The sequence below is a fragment of the Enhydra lutris genome, unplaced genomic scaffold, assembly GCF_002288905.1.
Source record: "Enhydra lutris kenyoni isolate GAN:26980312 unplaced genomic scaffold, ASM228890v2 scaffoldscaffold93, whole genome shotgun sequence".
Taxonomy (NCBI): Eukaryota; Metazoa; Chordata; class Mammalia; order Carnivora; family Mustelidae; genus Enhydra; species Enhydra lutris.
The window spans coordinates 537,920-561,859 of NW_019154177.1; the positions used below are offsets into that span (position 1 = coordinate 537,920).

Below are 23,940 nucleotides of genomic sequence, written 5' to 3' on the forward strand. Positions count from 1 at the left end.
GGGAAGTACATATCAAAACTACAATGAGATACTATCTCACACAAGTTAGAATGGTTAAAATTAAAAACAAGAAACAATAGGTGTTGGTGAGGATGTGGAGAAAGGGGTACCCTCTCAGACAGCTGGGAATGCAAACTGGTGCAGCCACTCTGGAAAATGGTATGGACATTCTCAAAAAGTTAAAAATAGAACTGCCCTATGAACTGGGAACTGCACTAGGGATATTTACCTAAAATATACAAAAATGTTATTTCAAAGAGATACACACACCCAGATATTTATAGCAGCATTATCAGCAACAGTCAAGTTATGGAAATAGTCCAGGTGCCCATGGGCTGATGAATGGATAAAGATGTGCTATATATCTTGGAATATGCAATGGAACATAACTCAGCTGTAGAAAAGAATGAACTCTTGCCATTTGCAACAACATGGATGGAGCTTGAGAGTATTATGCTAAATGAAGTAAGTAAGTCAAAGACAGACAAATACCATATGATTTCACTCATGTGTAAAATTTAAAAAGCAAAAGAAATGAACAAAGCAGTAAAAAGAGAGAGAGAGAGAGAGACAAACCAAGAAACAGACTCTTAACTGTAGCAAATGAACTGATTGCTACCAGTGGGAGGTAGGTTGGGGTTGGGTAAATAGGTGATGGGGATGAAGGAATGCACTTGTGGTGATGAGCACAGGTGTTGTGTGGAAGGGATGAGTCACTATATTGTATACCCGAAACTAATATTACTACTAATATTAATTGCTGACATTAACTAACTGGAATATTTATTTATTTATAAGTGTAAGCAGGGAAGGGGCAGAGGGAGGAGAGAGAGAATCTCAAGTAGACTCCAGACTGAGCATGGAGTATGATGCAGGTCTCAATCTCACCACCATGAGATCATGACTTGAGCCAAAATCAAGAGTCAGACACTTACCCACACTTAGCCATCTATATGCCCCTAACTGAAATTTAAATAAAAACTTTTTTAAAATGAAAAGGCAACCTACTGAATAGATGATATTTCCAAATGATCTATCTGACAAGACATTAATATACATGATATATAAGGAACTAATGTGATTACTACATTAGTTTTACATTTGAGAGTTCTGAATTCATAAAATATACTCAAGGACAAAAAGGAAAAAAATTCGTACCCAGCCTATACAATATCAATCCTCTGTTGTAATATGGAACTCCAAAAGTGGGTTGGACTTCTATGATAGATCCATGGCTTCATAAAAATCAACCCCAAAATACTTGATTTGCCCCCTGTTGTTATATGCAGTAGCCAAACCCTCAGGGCTGCATTTACTTTAAACAAAAATTTCAGATTAAAAACATGTGTTACCAATGGGGCACCTGGGGGGGCTCAGTGGGTTAAAGCCTCTGCCTTTGGCTCAGGTCATGATCCCAGGGTTCTGGGATCAAGCCCCACACTGGGCTCTCTGCTCAGCAGGGAGCCTGCTTCCCCCTCCCCCTGCCTGCCTCTCTGCCTACTTGTGATCTCTGTCTGACAAATAAATAAATAAAATATTTTTAAAAGATGTGTTACCAAACAAAACACAACCCCGCAAAAACCCAAAAAACAAAAAACAGAAAACAAAAAACCCCACCACCACCAACAACAAAAAAACCTCATACGAATCAACAACAAACAACAATATGATTTAAAAGTTTAAAAGTTTCAATAGACATATTTTTAATAAGACATCTAGATGGCCATAGATACATGAAACAATATTCAACATTAATTATCAGGGAAATGCAAATCAAAACCACAGTGAGCTACCATCTCACACGCCTCAGAATGACTAGTATAAGAGACAAGAAATAACAGGTATTTGTATGGAAGAAGAGAAAGGGGAATGCTCTTGCACTGTTGGTGGAAATACAAACAGTTCAGCCACTCTGGAAAATAGTATGGAAAAAACTAAACATAGAACTAGAACTACCATTGTGGCAATTCCACTTTCAGGTTTTTATCTAAAGGAAATGAAACACTAATTTGAAAATATATAGGCACTTCTCTATTCATTGCAGCATTATTTATGTTAGCCAAAATACTAAAGCAACCAAGGTGTTTATCAAGAGATGAATAAAGAATACAAACACACAAACACACAATGGAATATTACTCAACCATAAAAAAGATTGAAATCTTACCATTTGTGACAACATGGATGGACTGCCAAGGTATTATGTGAGGTGAAATAAGTTTGATGAATAAAGATGAATACCATAGGATTTCATTTATAGTTGGAATCTTAAGAAGAAAAACAAAACAGACTCTTAAATACAGGGGAAAAACTTAAGGTTGCCAGAAGGGAGGGAGGTGGGGGTGGATGAAATAGATGAAGATAATTAAGAGGGACAAACTTTGTGTTATGAAATGATTAAGTTGTCAGGATGTAAAGTACAGCATAGGGAATACAGTCAGTAATATTGTAATAACTTTCTGTGGTCACACATTATATCTAGACTTATGATCATTTTGTAATGTATGCAAATATTGAATCACTATGTTATAAAACTAATACAACATTGTATGTTAACTATACTTCAGTGAAAAAATACTGTAAAAAATTTAATTCTTCATGGTAATTATCTTGTAATATGCAATGTTCAATATATTTTAATATCTGAAGCCCTTCAATTTTAGACATCTACTGAAAGTTTTTTAAAATTATATTTTTGCATAGCACACATTGTCTTTCTATTTCATTGCAAATACTTTATCTGCTTTGTAAAATTATAAAACTGAGAATTAACATTGAATGAACTGTTCAGCATCATAACATTTCATCAAGATATACACAGTAGCTCAAATCTGTTGGATGTTTTGAATATACCTGAGATGTCCATCTGGTCCAGTGTGCAAGTTAAAGCTTTTATTTCCTTGTTGACCTTTTGCTTAGATGATCTGTCCATTTCAGTGAGGGGGGTTTTAACATCCCCAACTATTATTGTATTATTGTTGATGTGTTTCTTTGATTTTGTTATTAATTGGTTTATGTAGTTGGCTGCTCCCATGTTAGGGGCATAGATATTTAAAATTGTTAGATATTCTTGTCATACAGATCATTTAAGTATGATATAGTGTCCTTCCTCATCTGTTATTATAGTCTTTGGCTTAAAATCTAATTGGTCTGATATAAGAATTGCCACCCCAGCTTTCTTTTGATGTCCATTAGCATGGTAAATTGTTTTCCACTCCCTCACTTTAAATCTGGAGGTGTCCTTGAGTCTAAAATGAGTTTCTTGCAGACAGCATCTCGATGGGTCTTGTTTGTTTGTTTTTTAAATTTTATTTATTTATTTCACAGAGAGAGAGAGATCGCAAATAGGCAGAGAGGCAGGCAGAGAGAGAGAGGGGGACTCTCTCTGCTGAGCAGAGAGCCTGATGCGGGGCTTGATCCCAGGACCCTGAGATCATGACCTGGGCCGAAGGCAGAGGCTTCACCCACTGAGCCACCAGGCACCCCAGGTCTTGTCTTTTTATCCATTCTGATACCCTGTGTCTTTTGATCGGGGCATTTAGCCCACTTACATTCAAGGTAACTATTGAAAGGTATGAATTTAGTGCCACTGTATTACCTGTAAGGTGACTGCTACTGTATATTGTCTGTTCTTTTCTCGTACGTTACTTTTAGGCTCTCTCTCTCTCTCTTTTTTTTAATATATTTAAAATTTTTTTTTCTTTTCAGCCTAACAGTATTCATTGTTTTTGCACCACACCCAGTGCTCCATGCAATCTGTGCCCTCCCTAATACCCACCACCTGGTTCCCCCAACTTCCCACCCCCTGCCCCTTCAAAACCCTCAGATTGTTTTTCAGAGTCCATAGTCTCTCATGGTTCACCTCCCCTTCCAATTTCCCTCAACTCCCTTCTCCTCTCCATCTCCCCTTGTCCTCCATGTTATTTGTTGTGTTCCACAAATAAGTGAAATTTAGGCTCTCTCTTTGCTTAGAGGACCCCTTTCAGTATTTTCTATGGGGCTGGTTTGGTGTTTGCAAATTCTTTTAGTTTTTGTTTGTCCTGGAACCTTCTTATTTCTCCTTCTATTTTCAATGACAGCTTAAATGGATATAGTATTCCTGGCTGCATATTTTTCTCATTTAGTGCTCTGAATATATCATACCAGTTCTTCCTGGCCTGCCAGTTCTCTGTGGATAGGTCTGCTGCCAATAATATTTCTCCCATTGTAGGTTACAGATCTCTCGTCTGGAACTGCTTTCAGGATTTTCTTTGTCTCTTAGACTTGTAAGTTTTACTATTAGATGATGGGGTGTTGACCTATTTTTATTGATTTTGATGAGGGTTCTCCGTGCCTCCTGGAATTTGATACTTGTTTCCTTCCCCAAATTAGGGAAGTTCTCCACCATAATTTGCTCCAGTATACCTTTGCCCCTCTTCTTCTGGGATCCCAATTATTCTAATATTGTTTCATCTTATGGTATCACTTATCTCTCAAATTCTCCCCTCGTGGTCCAGTAGCTGATTGTCTCTCTTTTGCTCGGCTTCTTTATTTTCTATCAGTTGGTCTTCTACATCACTAATTCTCTCTTCTGCCTCATTTATCCTAGCAGTAAGAGCCTCCATTATTGATTGCACCTCACTAATAGTATTTTTTTTTATTTCAACTTGGCTAGATTTAGTTCTTTTATTTCTCCAGAAAGGGATTTTATTTCTCCAGAAAAGGATTCCCTAATATCTTCTCTGCTTTATTCAAGGCATTGCTGCTCTTATTTACCTGATTCTTTTTTGAGATTAAAACTTTGTCTGTTTGGTTTTTTGTTTGTTTTGTCTTGTTTTGTTTTATTTTTTAATTTTTTTAAATTTCTTTTCAGCATAACACTATTCATTGTTTTTGTGCCACACCCAGTGCTCCATGCAATACATGCCCTCCACAATACCCACCACCTGGTTCCCCCAACCTCCCACCCCCCACCCCTTCAAACCCTCAGGTTGTTTTTCAGGGTCCATAGTCTCTCATGGTTCACCTCCCCTTCCAATTTCCCTCAGCTCCCTTCTCCTCTCCATTACCCCATGTCCTCCATGTTATTTGTTATGCTCCACAAATAAGTGAAACCATATGATAATTGACTCTCTCTGCTTGACTTATTTCATTCAGCATAATCTCTTCCAGTCCCGTCCATGTTGCTACAAAAGTTGGGTATTCATCCTTTCTGATGGAGGCATCATACTCCATAGTGTATATGGACCACATCTTCCTTATCCATTCGTCTGTTGAAGGGCATCTTGGTTCTTTCCACAGTTTGGCGACCATGGCCATTGCTGCTATGAACATTGGGTTACAGATGGCCCTTTTCACTACATCTGTATCTTTGGGGTAAATACCCAGTAGTGCAATGGCAGGGTCATAGGGAAGCTCTATTTTTAATTTCTTGAGGAATCTCCACACTGTTTTCCAAAGCGGCTGCACCAACTTGCATTCCCACCAACAGCGTAAGAGGGTTCCCAGAAAAGGAGAATTTTATCTGAAAAATAAGTCGTGTGGCAAGAGCTAGAGCTCAATATGCTATTTTCCCAGGTGTTGGAATTCTACAGTCTTATAGGATCTGTAGGCTTGTTGTCCACTTGTTCTTCAACCTGTCTTCATGGGGAGAGGGGCCTGCCATGCTGTTTCTCAGGTATCCCTGCCTGGGCAATGTTGTCCCAACCCCTCTCATGGGTGTGGGCTCAGTGGAAACTGGCCCTCTGGCTTTTGCTCCCTGGAGGCTTTTCACATCCCTTCAGAGGATTAGGGCAAAAATGGCTGTGCCCAAATCTCTGGCCCAGAGCAGAAAGGTTACAATCTGTTCTCTTTAATAAACTCTCCAGGACAGAGTCTCCACTTCTGTCTGTGCCCAAAACTGTAGCCTCCCATTGTGCGTGTCCACTGCAACTCTCTCAAAGGTAGACCCAAGAGCCCTAGAGTGCCACTGTCCTTTGTGTTTCTAAAACCACAAGCAGCCACAGGCTCCTGCAGACACCTGAAGCTGCTGGATCATGTCCGGGTGCCACCCTGATGTCCTTCTGGACAACTACCACCCTGTGAGCTTTTGCCCAGTTGCAGGCACTGGTTCTAGACTTTTTCAGGCTGCTCAGGAAAAGAGTGATTATCCACCAGTGCAGCTCAAGGTTTATGATGATCTGAGCTGAGAGCCCCCTCCTGGGCTCACTGACCATAACCTGCTTCCTGGCTCCACTGCTCAGGCAGTGTACTGGTTTAGGCACCCCCTTTCACCCTGTGGCTCCTCATATCCTGAGACCACAGTGACCTACCTAGAATTCTGCTTTTTCATTTCCAGAGTCCCTTTCAGAGAGGGATGTCTCTCACTAGAGTAGATTTCTAAAGGTTCTTATTTTGTGCTCCAGTGTTTTATCACTTTCCAGAACCCAGCTTATGGAGGGTTCCTCCTCATTCTGCTTATCTTCTGATATATCCCCACAGATTCACAACTGCGCACATCCCACCTTGCAAAAAGTAGTTGATTTTCTGCTTCTAGAGATTGTAATATATATATTCTTACATCTCAGGCTGATTTCGTGGGTATTCAAAATGGTTTGATAGATATCCAACTAAATTCAGGGGACCAGTTGAAATGACATCCCCTATTTCTCCACCATCTTGAATCCCTCCCCCAGCAGCCCTACTTTCACCTCCAGGATAGTTGCTACTTATTGACCATGTCACACCATGAGCCAATAACACCCATAACAACTATCCCCTGCCCAGGATGTCCCTGAATGGAAAGCTCAAAATAAAGCCATAAAACAATCTCTGTCCCTATAGTCTTCTTCTTAGTCACTCCCTGTATTCTTTGCAACTGAGCAGAAGGATATCAAAATTTAATAAATATTGTTTTTAAAAATATTTTATTTCTTTATTTGACAGGCAGAGATCACAAGTAGGCAGAGAGGCAGGCAGAGAGAGAGGAGGGGAAGCAGGCTCCCTGCTAAGCAGAGAGCCCAATGTGGGGCTCGATCCCAGGATCCTGGGATCATGACCTGAGCTGAAGGCAGAGGCTTTAACACACTGAGCCACCCAGGCACCCCATAAGCATTGTTCTTTTATAGACAGTGAGAAACTACGTTACATCCTCACAGAAATTATGCTGTTATTTCTGAGCAGAAAGTGAGAGTAACAGGGCCTGATCCTAGCTCCACCTATATAGGAAATTGGCACCAGTGAATGAAAGGCAACTAAGGATTGAACACAGTTAACTAGACAATCTACACAACAAAGTCAGTAATTTATACTTATTATTTTAGTGAAACTAATGAGAACAGTCAACACTTATAGCAATAGCTAAAAAGCAACAAATATATCTTTGGTTCATAATATTCAAAAGTCCAAATGCATGCAGCATGGTAATCAGCCTGAGGCAGGAACTGGAGAACAATTCTCTCTCCACTAAACAATACAGAAGATTTTGTTTAGTATCTGCACTCACCATTTGACCATAAGCTCCATGGTGCTGATGATTTTGTCTTATCTACCATTATATTCCCAGCCCTACTACATAATAGATGTATAAAGGAAAGTGAATGAACAAGAATTGGATCTGATGGAAAGAAAGCTATTTGATTATAACAGCATCTAAAAATGAATAAAAAATGCAAGTCTATTCCTGTAATTAGGGGTTTGGCATGTCAGGACTCAAACTAAGAATCTGGACCCTAAACTGGTGAGTGTGGACTTCTACTTGGCTGACACCTTGCACTGGGTAGTTCTGGGCACATGATGCAACAGCAATGGTCCTGCTGTGGCAATGAGGCTCCAGTGACTGGGAACTGAGACCCACCAGATCAAAGTGCCAGAGAACACAGAAGTTCCTTAAAGTTTTCTGTCTCAAAACTTTCAGACCCTTTTTGGGCTGGACATTTGGATGAAAGTTGTGGTTGAGCTTGGAGGAAAATAGAAAGAAGGAAAAAGAAAGAAATGTCAAGACACAAAATATATTGCTTGGTCTTTTATTTTGGTCTGTGTTTCAACTGTATTGAGCATTCTTTAAGAGAATGATGTTAAGTGTAGTCATTTCTATATCATACTGTGCCTCAGTCAGCACCCTGAAGAAAGTGAGGGCCTAATCAGTCACTGATGAATGGGGCTGAAGTCTCAGGGTGAACAAAATACAGCTAACTCTCCCCTACTTTGGGGCTAGATGGTAAATCTTCAGCTTTTTGCAATGAGTTTCTTCTCTCTTCACAAGTTAAGCTAGAGACCAATATATGTCAGCCACTTCAGTTATTCTGGGAATCCCAGGTCCTCCTCCCCAGTCTTATTAGCGCCCCCTTGACCTCCTTGTTCCTTAAGGTGTAGATGAGTGGATTAAGGGATGGGGTTGCAACAGTGTAGAAAAGGGTGAGGAACTTGTCCTGTTCCTGAGCATAGCGGTTCTTGGGTTGGAGGTAAACAGCTGTGACCGTGCCATAGAAGAGGGACACCACAAGAATGTGAGAAATGCAGGTGCTGAATGCCTTCTTCTGCCCTGCAGCTGACTTTATTTTCAGCACAGCCTTAGCAACAACCCCATATGAGGAAAGAATGATCACTAGGGGTACCACCAGGAGAATGATACTGGCTATGGACATCTGGATTTCATTGTAGGTAGTGTCTGCACTAGAGGCCTGAATCAGAGCTGGGACTTCACACACAATGTCATCCACCTTGTGATGGGAGCAGAAGGGCAACTGGAGGGTGGCGGGAGACTGGACCAGAGACTGGACTAGGCCAGTCCCCCATGCAAGGATGGCCAGCTCCAGGCAGAGTTTGGGGTGCATGATAGCAGTATATTGCAGTGGATGACACACTGCCACATAGCGGTCCACAGCCATGACCACAAGAAGGACACATTCAGTGGCCCCAAGCCATAAAAAGACATAGAGTTGAATGGCACAGCCAATGTAGCTGATGGTCTTCTTTGGACCCCAGAAATTAACTAACATCTGTGGAACGCAGCTGCTGGTGAAACAGAGATCTAGCAGGGAAAGGTTGCAAAGAAAGAAATACATGGGGATGTGGAGTTTAGGATCCTTTGAGGAAACAAGAATTATGACTATATTTCCTGCAACAGTCAAACAATAAAAGATCAGAACAACCCAGAAAAGTATCTTCTCCAAATGTGGCTTCTCAGAAAAGCCCAGGAGGATGAAATCACTGTGGCTGTCATTGCAAATTGTGATCATAGCTTCTGGAGCAGTCACCTCTTTGGAAAATTGTTCAAAAGTAATGCTCAAAAGCCTGTGATGGTTGCGATACAGAGGCAGAAAGAGGGGCAGTATGACTTATTTGACTCCTTCATACTCAAAGATGAGATTCTGCTACCTATAGTTTAGGGAAAAATAAAAGATTCAGTGACTTGTCCTAATCTTTGATACATGTCATTCATTAGGTCTGTTTCTTTTCCTCTTTTGCATCTTCTTCATATTTTACCCAATTAGAATTTCTCATTATAAATATTATGTAAAGGATATATTAAATAGCTATTAGTGAAAATCACTTTGCTAAGTAATAAGAGACTATCCTATCTTTGCTTTGTTGTACATTTACAACATTTATAATACAGTTTTTAATAAAAATTACTGTTTAACCATATCTTCTTTTGACCTTTATGTCTTCATTTTGTTGTCTTGTTTCTCTGTATCTTTATATCTCAATTTATCTGAACATTCTCCTCCCATTGTCTTCCCATCCTGTCCTTCAATCTTCTCCTTCTTCTTCCTCATTCCTTCTCACCTTCTCTTGATTTCTGAGCTTGAATTCCTCCTCAGTTACTTAATGCTATGTGATCTTAGGAAAGTTATTTAAACTTTTTTTTTCTTACCTTAGTTCTTTCCTTAGATTTTCTATTTGGAAAATAGAGTACAATCATAGAAACTACCTATGGGTGTTGGAGGAATTAAATGTGAAAACACAAAGAAAACAGAGAGAAAGAGAGAGAGATACAAGTAGAGAGAGAGAGAGAGAGAGAGAGAGAGAGCCTGGCCCATGGTAACTATGTGATGTGTGTTAGCTACAATTATCACCATGATAATGATGACACTATTCAAATGTTTGTTCCAGATTAAAAAAAATCAAAATAGATAGGCAACATTTTGTAGAGAATATGAGTGGCATCATTAAGAAAAAAGAAATATTATATGTCTATATAATCTCCTTTCTAAAATAATTAGGAATGCAATCATACTGTTGAGGATCCATATCTGTACTCTCTACTCTGTTCCATTGGCCTATATGTCTGTTTTTTTTGCCAGTACCATGCTGTCTTGGTGATCAGAGCTTTGTAGTAAAGCTTGAAATCCAGGCAACATGATTCCCCAGTTTGTTTTTCTTTTTCAATATTTCCTTAGCAATTTAGGGTCTTTTCTGGTTCCATACAAATTTTAGAATTCTTTGTTCTAGCACTTTGAAGAATGCCAGTGGAATTTTGATTAGGATGGCATTGAAAGTATAGATGCCTCTGGGCAGTAGAGACATTTTAACAATGTTTGTTCTTTTTTTTTTAATTTTTTAATTTATTTTCAGTGTAACAGTATTCATTTTTTATGTATTATAATATATATATATATATTTATTTATTTTTTCAGCATAACAGCATTCCTTGTTTTTGCACCACACCCAGTGCTCCATGCAATCCGTGCCCTCTCCAATACCCACCACCTGGTTCCCCTAACCTCCCACCCCCCGCCCCTTCAAAACCCTCAGATTGTTTTTCAGAGTCCATAGTCTCTCATGGTTCACCTCCCCTTCCAATTTCCCTCAACTCCCTTCTCCTCTCCATCTCCCCTTGTCCTCCATGCTATTTGTTATGCTCCACAAATAAGTGAAACCATATGATAATTGACTCTCTCTGCTTGACTTATTTCACTCAGCATAACCTCTTCCAGTCCCGTCCATGTTGCTACAAAAGTTGGGTATTCATCCTTTCTGATGGAGGCATCATACTCCATAGTGTATATGGACCACATCTTCCTTATCCATTCGTCTGTTGAAGGGCATCTTGGTTCTTTCCACAGTTTGGCGACCGTGGCCATTGCTGCTATAAACATTGGGGTACGGATGGCCCTTCTTTTCACTACATCTGTATCATTGGGGTAAATACCCAGTAGTGCAATTGCAGGGTCATAGGGAAGCTCTATTTTTAATTTCTTGAGGAATCTCCACACTGTTCTCCAAAGTGGCTGCACCAACTTGCATTCCCACCAACAGTGGAAGAGGGTTCCCCTTTCTCCACATCCCCTCCAACACATGTTGTTTCCTGTCTTGCTAATTTTGGCCACTCTAAGTGGTGTAAGGTGGTATCTCAATGTGGTTTTAATTTGAATCTCCCTGATGGCTAGTGATGATGAACATTTTTTCATGTGTCTGATAGCAATGTTTGTTCTTCTGATCCATGAGCATGAAATCCTTTTCCATCTTTTTGTGTCTTCTTCAATTTCTTTCATGAGTGTTCTGTAGTTCCTTGAGTACAGATCCTTTACCTCTTTGGTTAAGTTTATTCCAAGGTATCTTATGGTTCCTGATGTTAGAGTAAATGGAATCAATTCCCTAATATCCCTTTCTATATTTTCATTGTTAGTGTATAAGAAAGCAACTGATTTCTGTACATTGATTTTGTATCCTGCCACATTACTGAATTGCTCTATGAGTTCTAGTACTTTGGGTGTGGAGTCTTTTGAGTTTTCCATATAAAGTATCATGTCATCTGTGAAGAGAGAGAGTTCAACTTCTTTCTTACAAACTCTGTGGTCAAATAATCTTTGACAAAGCAGGAAAAAATATACAATGGAAAAAAGTCTCTTCAATGAATGGTGCTAGGAAAATTGGACAGCTATGTATAGAAGAATGAAACTCAACCATTCTCTCACACCATACACAAAGACAAACTCAAAATGGATGAAAGATCTCAATGTGGGGCAGGAATCTATCAAAATCCTAAAGGAGAACATAGGCATTAACCTCTTTGACATCAGCCACAGCAACTTCTTTCAAGACTCATCTCCAAAGGCAAAGGAAACCAAAGCGAAAATAAACATTTGGGACTTCATCAAGATCAAAAGCTTCTGCACAGCAAAGCAAACAGTCAACAAAACAAAGAGGCAACTCATGGAATGGGAGAAGATATTCACAAATGACAATACAGACAAAGGGCTGATATCCAAGATCTATAAAGAACTCTTCAAACCCAACACCCACAAAACAGATAATCACATCAAAAAATGGGCAGAAGACATGAACAGACACTTCTCCAATGAAGACACACAAATGGCTAACAGGCACATGAAAAAATGTTCATCATCATTAGCCATCAGGGAAATTCAAATCAAAACCACCTTGAGATACCAGTTTACACCAGTTAGAATGACCAAAATTCACAAGACAGAAAACAACAAGTGTTGGAGAGGATGTGGAGAAAGGCGAGCCCTCTTACACTGTTGATGAGAATGCAGTTGGTGCAGCCACTTTGGAAAACAGTATGGAGATTCCTCAAAAAATTAAAAGTAGAGCTACCCTATGACCCTGCAATTGCACTACTGGGTATTTACCCCAAAGATACAGATGTAGTGAAAAGAAGGGCGATCTATATCCCAATGTTCATAGCAGGAATGTCCATAATCGCCAAACTGTGGAAAGAGACAAGATGCCCTTCAACAGATGAATGGATAAAGAAGATATGGTCCATATATACTATGGAGTATTACGCCTCCATCAGAAAGGATGAATACCCAACTTTTGTATCAACATGGATGGGACCTGAGGAGATTATGCTGAGTGAAATAAGTCAAGCAAAGAGAGTCAATTATCATATGGTTTCACTTACTTGTGGAACATAAAGGATAAGGTAGAGGATATTAGGAGAAGGAAAGGAATAGTGAATTGGGGGAAATTGGAGGGAGAGATGAAGCATGAGGGACTGTGGATTCTGAGAAACAAACTTAGGGTTTGAAGGGGTGGGTGGGGTGGGGATGGGTGAGCCTGGTGGTGGGTATTAAGGAGGGCACATATTGCATGGAGCACTGGGTGTGATGCATAAACAATGAATCTTGGAACACTGAAAAAAATAAAATTAAGATGTTAAAGAAAAGTGGTAATTTACATTTTTATGTGATTATTTAACTAATGTTTGTCTCCCCTTCTGAACTGTAAGCTCCACTGAAAAGGGGCTGTGCCACTTACTTTCTTCTCTCCACTGTACTCCCAGAACCTAACATACATGCTTGTCACAGAGTAGGTGCTTTAAAAATACTTCAAGTGACTGAAACAATGAAAGAAAAAAAAAAGAAATGTAATCATACCAACTTTCCCGCCATTATAACTTACCTATCTTTATATTACAAAGCAGATATATCTGTATTTATTGTTCTTTCCTTTGCATAAAACCTGATTACAAAACAAGTTTGGGAAATGCACTATCTTTTATTCATTTATGCGGTAGATCAAAAGAGATTCAGGAAATACTTGTTTCACTCCATCACTGGCCTATTCACTTAATGTACTAAAGGGCTGAGTGCTCCTTTTCCTTCTTCACCTTTTGTGCTTTCCTCACTCTCGTTCCTGCTTCTCTGCTCTCATCAACTGTCCTATCCATGTGGCATGACAAAGTCTCTCCTCTTGTTAAGGTTGTTTATATGGTACTTTGTAAATTTCCAGTGTTTCTATTCACAGTGAGCCTTTGCCAATGGAGTCACCCAACAAGACTCACTGAAGGGAAACAATCAGTGTTAAAACAACAGATTTTGCCAATCTATGCCCCACAGTGATTCCTTCGAGTGCATGTTCATCCAAAAAATTTAAACTCCTAGACTCCCTTCCTTCTCCCAAATCAGTATATTTGACGAAGTCTTACTTATTCCAATCTTAAATAAAAATGTTCATTTTCCAAAAAAATTTCCAGTTTATCAAATATTAAGTTAAACCAAATCATCAAAAGGAAAAGTGAATTGGGGTAAATTGGAGGGGGGTCAGAGCATGAGAGACTGTGGACTCTGAGAAACAAACTGAGGGTTTTGGAGGAGAGGGGTTTCGGGGGTTGGGTGATCCTGGTGGTGGGTATTAAGGAGGGTATGTATTGCATGGAGCACTGGGTGTGGTGCCTAAACAATGAGTCTTGGAACACTGAAAAAATAAAATAAAATAAACATAAAAACATCCTAATGGTGGAATTGCAGATACTATTCCCACCTCTATGTTTTATAGTTTATCATCTTTTTCCCCAAATTATTCCACATAGAGTTGAGAAAATGCACCGATAATCAATGAATAGAGAGAGATTTTAATTAGAGATCTACAAATTAAACAGATATTTAGGATCAGTAGCAGCACAGCCAAACTTGTCTGAACTCTTACCATGTAACTGACAATTGCCAAATGAATTAGTTTATTTAATCCTCACAGAATTTTTTTTTTCAGGTAATAAAACATGCTTGATTCATCTTCCTATACCTTACCATATACTTTTCATCACTTTTAAATAGTCCTAATAATGATAAAGTGAACTGGAGAAAATGAAATGCTTGGAAATACAGTTCAAAATGTTTAAAATCCTATTAAAAAAATAAAGTTGGTCAAATGGCCCACGCAAGCAAGAATTCTCAGAAAAATCATGGCATGACCTGATACAATCTATTTTATAGTCATACCTTCGAGGTGAATTCTTGATCTCAGTTTAACCCAGTTGAAGAACATGATAAATCATCATGCAGTTATTTATCTAAAGTTTTCACAGCAGTATGTGTTTTTGCTTTCACACAACTTGCTCGAAGTTCCTCTCCAAATATTCTGGCCTTACTGATTCCTATCTGATCCCCTGTACTGGATTGTGTCTGACTTTATCCACACACTAGAAGTAGACCCATCAGTCAGTAGTCCCCATGCTCACAGGTAGCTCCCAAACACGGTATCACTCATGTCTCATATCTTTGTTTCACTACTGTGCATTTTAGAAAATCCATACCTCTTCTTCCAGTCTCTGTCCTCTTTTCTGTACTATTGTTCCTTTATTTTCTGTAGCATTTTTGCAAAGTAGAGTTGAAATGTTAGCATTTTGTTTGTAAATCTGAGTTTGATACTTCAGGGAAAGAATAAAGTGTGATGTTTAAAAGAATCTCAGAGTCTTGCAGATTTTCTCATCGTCTAAACCAAGCTACCTCCTCTTCTATCCTGTGACTTTCATCCACTTGCAGTAACTACTGGTTTGTATTCTTTGTCTATTAAGGTTGCTCCTTCTTTTCTGCTTTCCTTCTTCCTTCCTTCTTTCCTTCCTTCCTTTCCTTTTTGATAGTAATGTTTATACCTATTTATATCCTTATCTATGTATCTGTATCTCCATCCATCCATGTTCTTTCTCTCAGTTGCTTTCTACTTTCTCACCATTAGAGATGTATGTTTCCTCCATGGATCAACTATTCTCCAAAGGTTCATGGGTTGGAGGAGAGAGTCTTTAAGTAACTGTTTACTGCACAATATACAAGAATTCTCTTCATCACTGTTCTGTTGACACTTGTCTTGTTCCCTCAAATATCAATTTTCCCTGTGATTTTTCTCTTAGCTCACCTCCTCTGCCTGTCAGAACAGGAAAAACTCCTGAGACTCAGTTAAGTGTGATTCCTGTGGCTGCCAGTGTGGAATACAATATTTACAATATTTACATCTCACCTTCTAAGGCAGGTGTCTCTGGTGCCAATGTAGCTCACTTTCTCAGCCTACCTCTGATTTCAGCAGAGCTGCAATGAACAGTTCTGTGTGAACCCAGATTCATCTTACACACCCTGACAGTGACCCATTTTGAGCAGGCTGCGTATGTCTTCCCTGTCTGCTTCAAGGCTTTTTCTGACACAGGGGGAGCCAACCTGGCACTTAGACAAGTGCCATGCAGAAACCTAAGAGATTTAATGACCCTAGGGGAAATCTTCAAACAAGGCAGGATGGTAATTAGTGAGAAATGCAACCCTTCTTTCAAGCAGAAGCATACTTCCTCTATGCTTTTCAGGAGGTCCTGGGAGAACTGAGCTCACGTAGTGCACAACTTGGCTACTACACCCTTAGGTTGGTTTGCTTTCTTATCTCTCTCACTCTGCTTCCCTCACTCATTCTTCTTGAAATCACCTCCTAAATCAAATGTTCAAACCTAAAATCTTCTCTCAAGCTCTGTTTTTAGGGCACCTAAGCAGAGTTGCAAGAGGAGAAAGCATTCTTAGATGACCTTTCACAAGAGGCATCACTCACCAGACAGCAACAAACGTCTCATTAATTTGGGGCAAATGGAATTGTGGTAACTCACAGCATGCTCTAACATCAGCATCACTAATGAATGGTCTTACCTGGTGTGGCTTGGCAGGAGGTACATGTAGGAGGAGAAGCTTTGGGGTATATGGTACATCTAACCCTTGAGAGATATGGGAGTAGTGATAATTAGATTATTATTAGGTTTGCTGGTTTTCATTGACTGTCTTAGGAGCCTCGAAGAAAAAGAATAGTATTCTTCAGCCAACCAATTATCAACCTAGTGTTGTGGTTCTCAAACTGCTTGTTACCAAGAGTTCTTGGTTCAATAGGTCTGGGGTGAGGCCCAAGAATTGATATTTCTAACAGGGTCCCAGGCGATGATGATGTTTCAGGTCCAGGGACACACTTTGAGAATGCTAACTTAGGGAATGTTACAAAAGCAAATAGGTTTCATGTAAGCGTCAAAGGAAATTCCTATATGCTATATAGGGAAGACTGTTGAAAATCAAACCCAGGACTTAGTTGTTAGGGCTACAAGGCTGCAAGGGAGACAAAATAATCTCAATAGTCCTTTTATGGTAAAGCCAAGACACTTATGGTGAAGGATTCAGACAATGAGACCTGGGGTAGCAACTATCTATTCAGTTGCATCTTAACATGAACTTCCAGATTTCTCTGAACCTTCCAAACTGGAGAAATGAGTCTCCCACATCTTGCTAGAGAAGAGAAGGCTCCACTTGCCTGGAGATAACGTAATGATGACACAGTCCTTCCTCAAAATCTCTCATGGCCCTTAATCAGCACCTTGAGAGCCATGACTATGGTCCCTGCTATCAGAGGAAGTGGCTTATTCTAAAATCTGTAGGACTTGAGTAACATGTACCATCAGGGACTCTTAGAGGTAAAACAACATAAAGCTGGATGTAGGAAGCTTATAGACATGGAGACACTTTTCCAAGATCTAGGAATTGAACTACTGGAAAGGAACTCCCGGATCCAGTATAACAGTATAGGGATGTCCATATACACATATATACCACATCTTCTTTATCCATTAAGCTCTGGATGCACACTGGGTTGCTTCTATAATTTGTATAATTTGACTATTGTAAATAACACTGCAATAAACATAGCAGTTCATATTTCTTTTCAAGTATGTGTTTTTGTTTTCTTTGGGTGAATACCCTATAGTGGAATTACTGGATCCTATCATAATTCTATTTTTAACTTTTTGAGGCACCTCCATACTGTTTTCCATAATAGCTGCACCAATTTACATTCCCACCAAAAATGCATGAGTGTTCCTCTTTCTCCAATCCTCACCAACACTTGTAATTTCTTGTCTTTTTTACTTTAGCAATTCTAGCAATGTAAGGTGATATCTTGTTGTGGTTTTTATTTGAATTTCCCTGATAATTAGTAATGTTGAGCACCTTTTCATGTGTCTGTTGGCCATCTGTATGTCTTTTTTGGAAAAATGTCTATTCAGTTTCTCTGCCCACTTTTTAATCAGATTACTATTTTTTCTGTTGACTTGTATAAGTTCTTTATATATTTTAGATGTTAGGCCCTTATCAGATATATCATTTGCAAGTATCTTCTCCCATTCAGTAGGCTGCTTTTTTGTTTTGTTGATGGTCCTTTACTGTACAAAAGTTTTGTATTTTGATGGAGTTCCAATATTTATTTCTGTTTTTATTTCCCAGCAGCACACCAGAGGCTGTTTTTCAAGAGGTGTAAAATCCTCTAGTACAAATATGAGGGTTTTCCTAAAACCCTAAGGGTTTTCTTTTTTTTCTTTTTTAATTTTTTTATTTCTTTTCAGCGTAACAGTATTGTTTTTTTTTAATTTTTTAAATTTATTTTTCAGCATAACAGTATTCATTGTTTTTGCACCACACCCAGTGCTCCATGTAATCCGTGCCCTCCCTAATATCCACCACCTGGTTCCCTCAACCTCCCACCCACCCCCGCCCCTTCAAAACCCTCAGGTTGTTTTTCAGAGTTCATAGTCTCTCATGGTTAACCTCCCCTTCCAATTTCTCTCAACTCCCTTCTCGGTTTTCTTTTGGTTTTCCCATAAACTTGGCATATCCTGATGCTATTTTTTTTTTAACCAGAAGTTAAAACTCTACTACCATAAGGCCTTACAAAATGTATGGCTCAGGTTTCAGGGTGACTTCTACTGTAGTGTAGACCTGCCTTGGAACACATTCAAAGCTGGAGTCTTCTGTGTTACCAGTACCTGTACTGGAGCAATATTCCACAGTGTCGAATATGCTTACTACAATACACAGAGAGACATGCCAGGCACTTCTCTTCCTTTTTAATGATAAGATATTCTTTTTGTGTGTGTGTGTGAGACACTTCCCAATTTTTTTTTTGATAAGATATTCTTAAAGCAACAGTGTGTTATACTTTCTTTTTTGTTTTTGTAATTGTTTTTTAACATCTTAATTTTATTCTTTTCAATGTTCCAAGATTCATTGTTTATGCACTATACCTAGTGTTCCATGCAATTCGTGCCCTCCTTAATACCCAACACCAGGCTCACCCATCCCGCCAAACCCCTCCCCTCCAAAACCCTCAGAATTTTTTTGTTTTGCAGAATTCTCAGTGTCAGAATCCACAGTCTCTCATTTTTCGTCTCCTCCTCCAATTTACCCCAATTCACTTCTCCTTTCCTTCTTCTAATGTCCTCCATTTTATTCCTTACATTCCACAAGCTAAGTGGAATGTAAGGAATAATGATATTATGATATTTGATATGATATCAAATATGATATGATATATGATAATATGATATCATGATAATTGACTCTCTCTGCTTGACTTATTTCACTCAGCATAATCTCCTCCAGTCCCTTCCATGTTGATACAATACCCTGCAATTGCACTACTGGGTATTTACCCCAAAGATACAGATGTAATAAAGAAGGGCCATATGTACCCCAATGTTCATAGCAGCAATGGCCACAGTCACCAAACTGTGAAAAGAGCCAAGATGCCCTTTAACAGATGAGTGGATAAAGAAGATATGGTCCATATATACAATGGATTATTATGACTCCCTCAGAAAGAATGAATACCCAACTTTTGTATCAACATGGATGTAACTGGGGGAGATTATGCTGAATGAAATAAGTCAAGCAGAGAGAGTCAATTATCATATGGTTTCACTTACTTGTGGTGCATAAGGAATAACAGGGAGGACGTTGAGAGTTGGAGAGGAGTGTGAAGTGGGGGAAGTCAGAGGGGGAGATGAACCATGAGAGACTATGGACTCTGAGTAACAAACTGAGGGTTGATTTTGGAGGGGAGAAGGGTGGTGGGTTGGGTGAGCTTGGTGGTGGATATTGAGGAGGGCATGTATTGCATGGAGCACTGGGTGTGCTGCATAAACAATGAATCTTGGAACACTGAAAAATATTAAATTTAAAAAATTTTAAAAATAAAAGATGAGACTCTCCCCCCCCCCGCCGCCACCAAAATCTACCCCCAGAGCAATCTACCCTATGGATACAGTCCCTATCAAAATAGCATTGACATTTTTCACAGAGCTGGAACAAACAATTCTAAAATTTGTATGGAAAAAGAAAAGACCCCGAATTTCCAGGGGAATGTAGAAAAAGAAAACCAAAGCTGGGGACATCATGATGCCTGATTTCAAGCTCTATTACCAAGTCATAGTCACCAAGACAATATGGTATTGGCACAAAAAAGACACATAGACCCATGGAATAGAATAGAGACCCCAGAAATGGACCCTCAACTCTTTGATCAACTAATCTTCAATAAAGCAGGATAAAATATCCAATGGAAAAAAAAGACAGTCTCTTCAGGAAGCAGTGCTGGGGAAATTGTACAGCCACATGCAGAAGAATGAAACCGGACCATTCTCTTACACCATACACAAAGATAAACTCTAAGTGGATGAAAGACAACAATGTGAGACAGGAATTCATCAAAATCCTAGAGGAGAACATAGCCAATAATCTTTTTGACATTGGTCACAGTGACCTCTTTCAACACATGTCCCTAAAGGCAAGGGAAACAAAAGTAAAGGTAAAGTTCTGGGACTTCATCAAAATAAAAAGCTTCTGCACAACAAAGGAAATAGTCAACAAAACTAAGAGGCAACCCACAATGGGAGAAGATATTTTCAAATGACAGAACAGATGAAGGGCTCCTATCCAAGATCTATAAAGAACTTCTCAAATTCAACACCCAAAAAAACAAATAATCCAGTCAAAAAATGGGCAGAACATATGAACAGACACCTCTCAAAAACGACATACAAATGGCTAACAGACAAATGTAAATAAGCTCAACATCACTTGGCATCAGGAAAATACAAATCACAACCACAATGAGATACCCCTTTCCACCAGTTAGAATGGATATAAATAACAAGACGGGGGACAAAAAGTGTTGATGAGGTTGTGGAAAAAGGGGAACGCTCTTATACTGTTCGTGGGAATGCAAGCTGATGCAGTCACTCTGGAAAACAGCTTGGAGGTTCCTCAGAAAGTTAAAAATAGAACTGCCCTACAACCCACCAATCGCACTAATGGGTATTTACCCCAAAGATACAGATGCAGAGAAAAGTAGGGGCACATGCTCCCCAATGTTCACAGCAGCAATGTCCACAATAGCCAAACTATGGAAGGAGCCAAGATGCCCTTCAACAGACAAATGGATAAAGAAGATGTGGCTGATATCGAAGAGGTTACTGCCTATATTCTCCTCTAGGATTCTGATGGATTCCTCTCATGTTGAGGTCTTTTTTCCATTTTGAGTTTATTTTTGTGTACGGTGTAAGAGAATGGTCAAGTTTCATTCTTCTACATATAGCTGTCCAGTTTTCCCAGCACCATTTATTGAAGAGACTGTCTTTATTCCACTGATATGTCTCCAAAGGCAAAGGAAACAAAAGCAAAAATGAACTTTTGGGACTTCACCAAAATCAAAAGCTTCTGCACAGCAAAGGAAATAGTCAACAAAACAAAGAGGCAACCCACGGAATGGGAGAAGATATTTGCAAGTGACAGTGCAGACAAAAGGTTGATATCCAGGATCTATAGAGAACTCCTGAAACTCAACACACACAAAACAGACAATCATATAAAAAAATGGGCAGAAGATATGGACAGACACTTCTCCAATGAAGACATACAAATGGCTATCAGACACATGAAAAAATGTTCATCATCACTGGCCATCAGGGAGATTCAAATTAAAACCACATTGAGATATCACCTTACACCAGTTAGAATGGCCAAAATTAGCAAGACAGGAAACAACATGTGTTGGAGGGGATGTGGAGAAAGGGGAACCTTCTTCCACTGTTGGTGGGAATGCAAGTTGGTGCAGCCACTTTGGAGAACAGTGTGGAGATTCCTCAAGAAATTAAAAATAGAGCTTCCCTATGACCCTGCAGTTGCACTCCTGGGTATTTACCCCAAAGATACAGATGTAGTGAAAAGAAGGGCCAAGTATACCTCAATGTTTATAGCAGCAATGGCCATGGTCGCCAAACTGTGGAAAGAACCAAGATGCCCTTCAACAGACGAATGGATAAGGAAGATGTGGTCCATATACACTATGGAGTATGATGCCTCCATCAGAAAGGATAATATCCAACTTTTTAGCAACATGGACGGGACTGGAAGCGATTATGCTGAGTGAAATAAGTCAAGCAGAGAGAGTCAATTATCATATGGTTTCACTTATTTGTGGAGCATAACAAATAACATGGAGGACATGGGGAGTTAGAGAGGAGAAGGGAGTTGATGGAAATTGGAAGGGGAGGTGAACCATGAGAGACTATGGACTCTGAAAAACAATCTGAGGGTTTTGAAGGGGCGGGGGGTGGGAGGTTAGGGGAACCAGGTGGTGGGTATTGGAGAGGGCACGGATTGCATGGAGCACTGGGTGTGGTGCAAAAAACAATGAATACTGTTACGCTGAAAATAAATTAAAAAATTAAAAAAAAACACAAAAAGAAGATGTGGTCCATATATAAATGGAATACTACTCAGCCATCAGAAAGGATGAATACCTACCATTGCATTGACAGGGATGGACTTGAGGGGATTAAGCTAAGTGAAGTAAGTAAATCAGAGAAAGACAATTATCATATAGTTTCACTCATGCATGGAACCTAAGGAATAGTGTGCAGGACCACAGGGGAAGGGAGGGAAAACTGAATGGAAAGAAATCAGAGAGGGAGACAACCCATGAGAGACTCTGGACTCCAGGAAACAAACTGAGGGTTACAAAAGGAGGGGGTAGTGGTATAGGGTAACTGGGTGATGGGTATTAAGGAGGGCAAGTGTTGTGATGAACACTGGGGGTTATACACAACTAACTAAAGCTGCATCAAAAACTAATGATGTTGAACAAGAGTGGTGAGAGTGGGCATCCTTGTCATGTTCCTTATCTCAAAGGGAAGGCTGTCAGCTTTTCCCCACTGAGGATGATATTCACTGTGGGTTTTTCATAGGTAGATTTTATGAAGTTGCAGCCACTTTGGAAAACAGCGTGGAGATTCCTTAAGAAATTAAAAATAGAGCTTCCCTATGACCCTACAATTGCACTCCTGGGTATTTACCCCAAAGATACAGATGTAGTGAAAAGAAGGGCCATCTGTAACCCGATGTTTATAGCAGCAATGGCCACAGTTGCCAGACTGTGGAAAGAACCAAGATGCCCTTCAATGGACGAATGGATAAGGAAGATGTGGTCCATATACACTATGGAGTATTATGCCTCCATCACAAAGGTGAATACCCAACTTTTGTAGCCACATGGACGGGACTGGAAGAGATTATGCTGAGTGAAATAAGTCAAGCAGAGAGAGTCAATTATCATATGGTTTCACTTATTTGTGGAGCATAAGAAATAATACGGAGGATATGGGGAGATGGAGAGGAGAAGGGAGTTGGGGGAAATTGGAGGGGGAGACGAACCATGAGAGACTATGGAATCTAAAAAACAATCTGAGGGTTTTGGAGGGGAGGGGATGTGGGTGGTTGGGTGAGCCTGGTGGTGGGTATTATAGAGGGCACATATTGCATGGAAGAGTGGGTATGGTACATAAACAATGAGTTCTGGAACACTGAAAAGAAATAAAAAAAAACTAATGATGTACTATATGTTGGTTAACTGAACATAATAATAGTAAATAAATGGCCAGATTGTAACCTGAAATTAAAGATATGAACATTAATTTTCACGGACCTGGAACAAACAATCTTAATATTTGTATGGGACCACACAAGCCTCTGAATAGCCAAAGCAATCTTGAGAAAGAAAACCAAAACTGGAGACATTATGATGCCAGACTTCAAGTTATATTACTAAACTGTAGTAATGTAGTACTGGCACAAAAGTAGACACATAGATCAATGGAATAGGGTAGAAAGTCCAGAAATAAACCCACAAGTGTGTAGCCAACTTTCCTTGTCATAGTATGCAAGAATATGCAATGGGAAAATGACAGCCTCTTCAACAAGGTGTTTGCAACTCTGGAAAGTTACATGCAGAAGAATGACACTGGACCACTTTCTTACACCATACACAAAAAATAACCTCAAAATGGATTAAAGACCTAAATGTTAGAACGGAAACCATAAAAATGTCAAAAGAGCACAGGCAGTAATTTCTTGGACATTAGCAATAACAACTTTTTTGTAGGTATGT

General features: G+C 39.5%; 1 protein-coding gene across 1 annotated transcript; it reads right to left on the reverse strand.

Moving 5' to 3' along the window:
• Positions 1–8,252: 8,252 nt before the first annotated feature.
• On the reverse strand, positions 8,253–9,197 carry LOC111138639 (olfactory receptor 2H2-like). Its single transcript, XM_022490670.1, has one exon. The coding sequence runs from the start codon at positions 9,195–9,197 to the stop codon at positions 8,253–8,255; it is 945 nt and encodes a 314-aa protein (XP_022346378.1).
• Between the last annotated feature and the right edge of the window lie 14,743 nt (positions 9,198–23,940).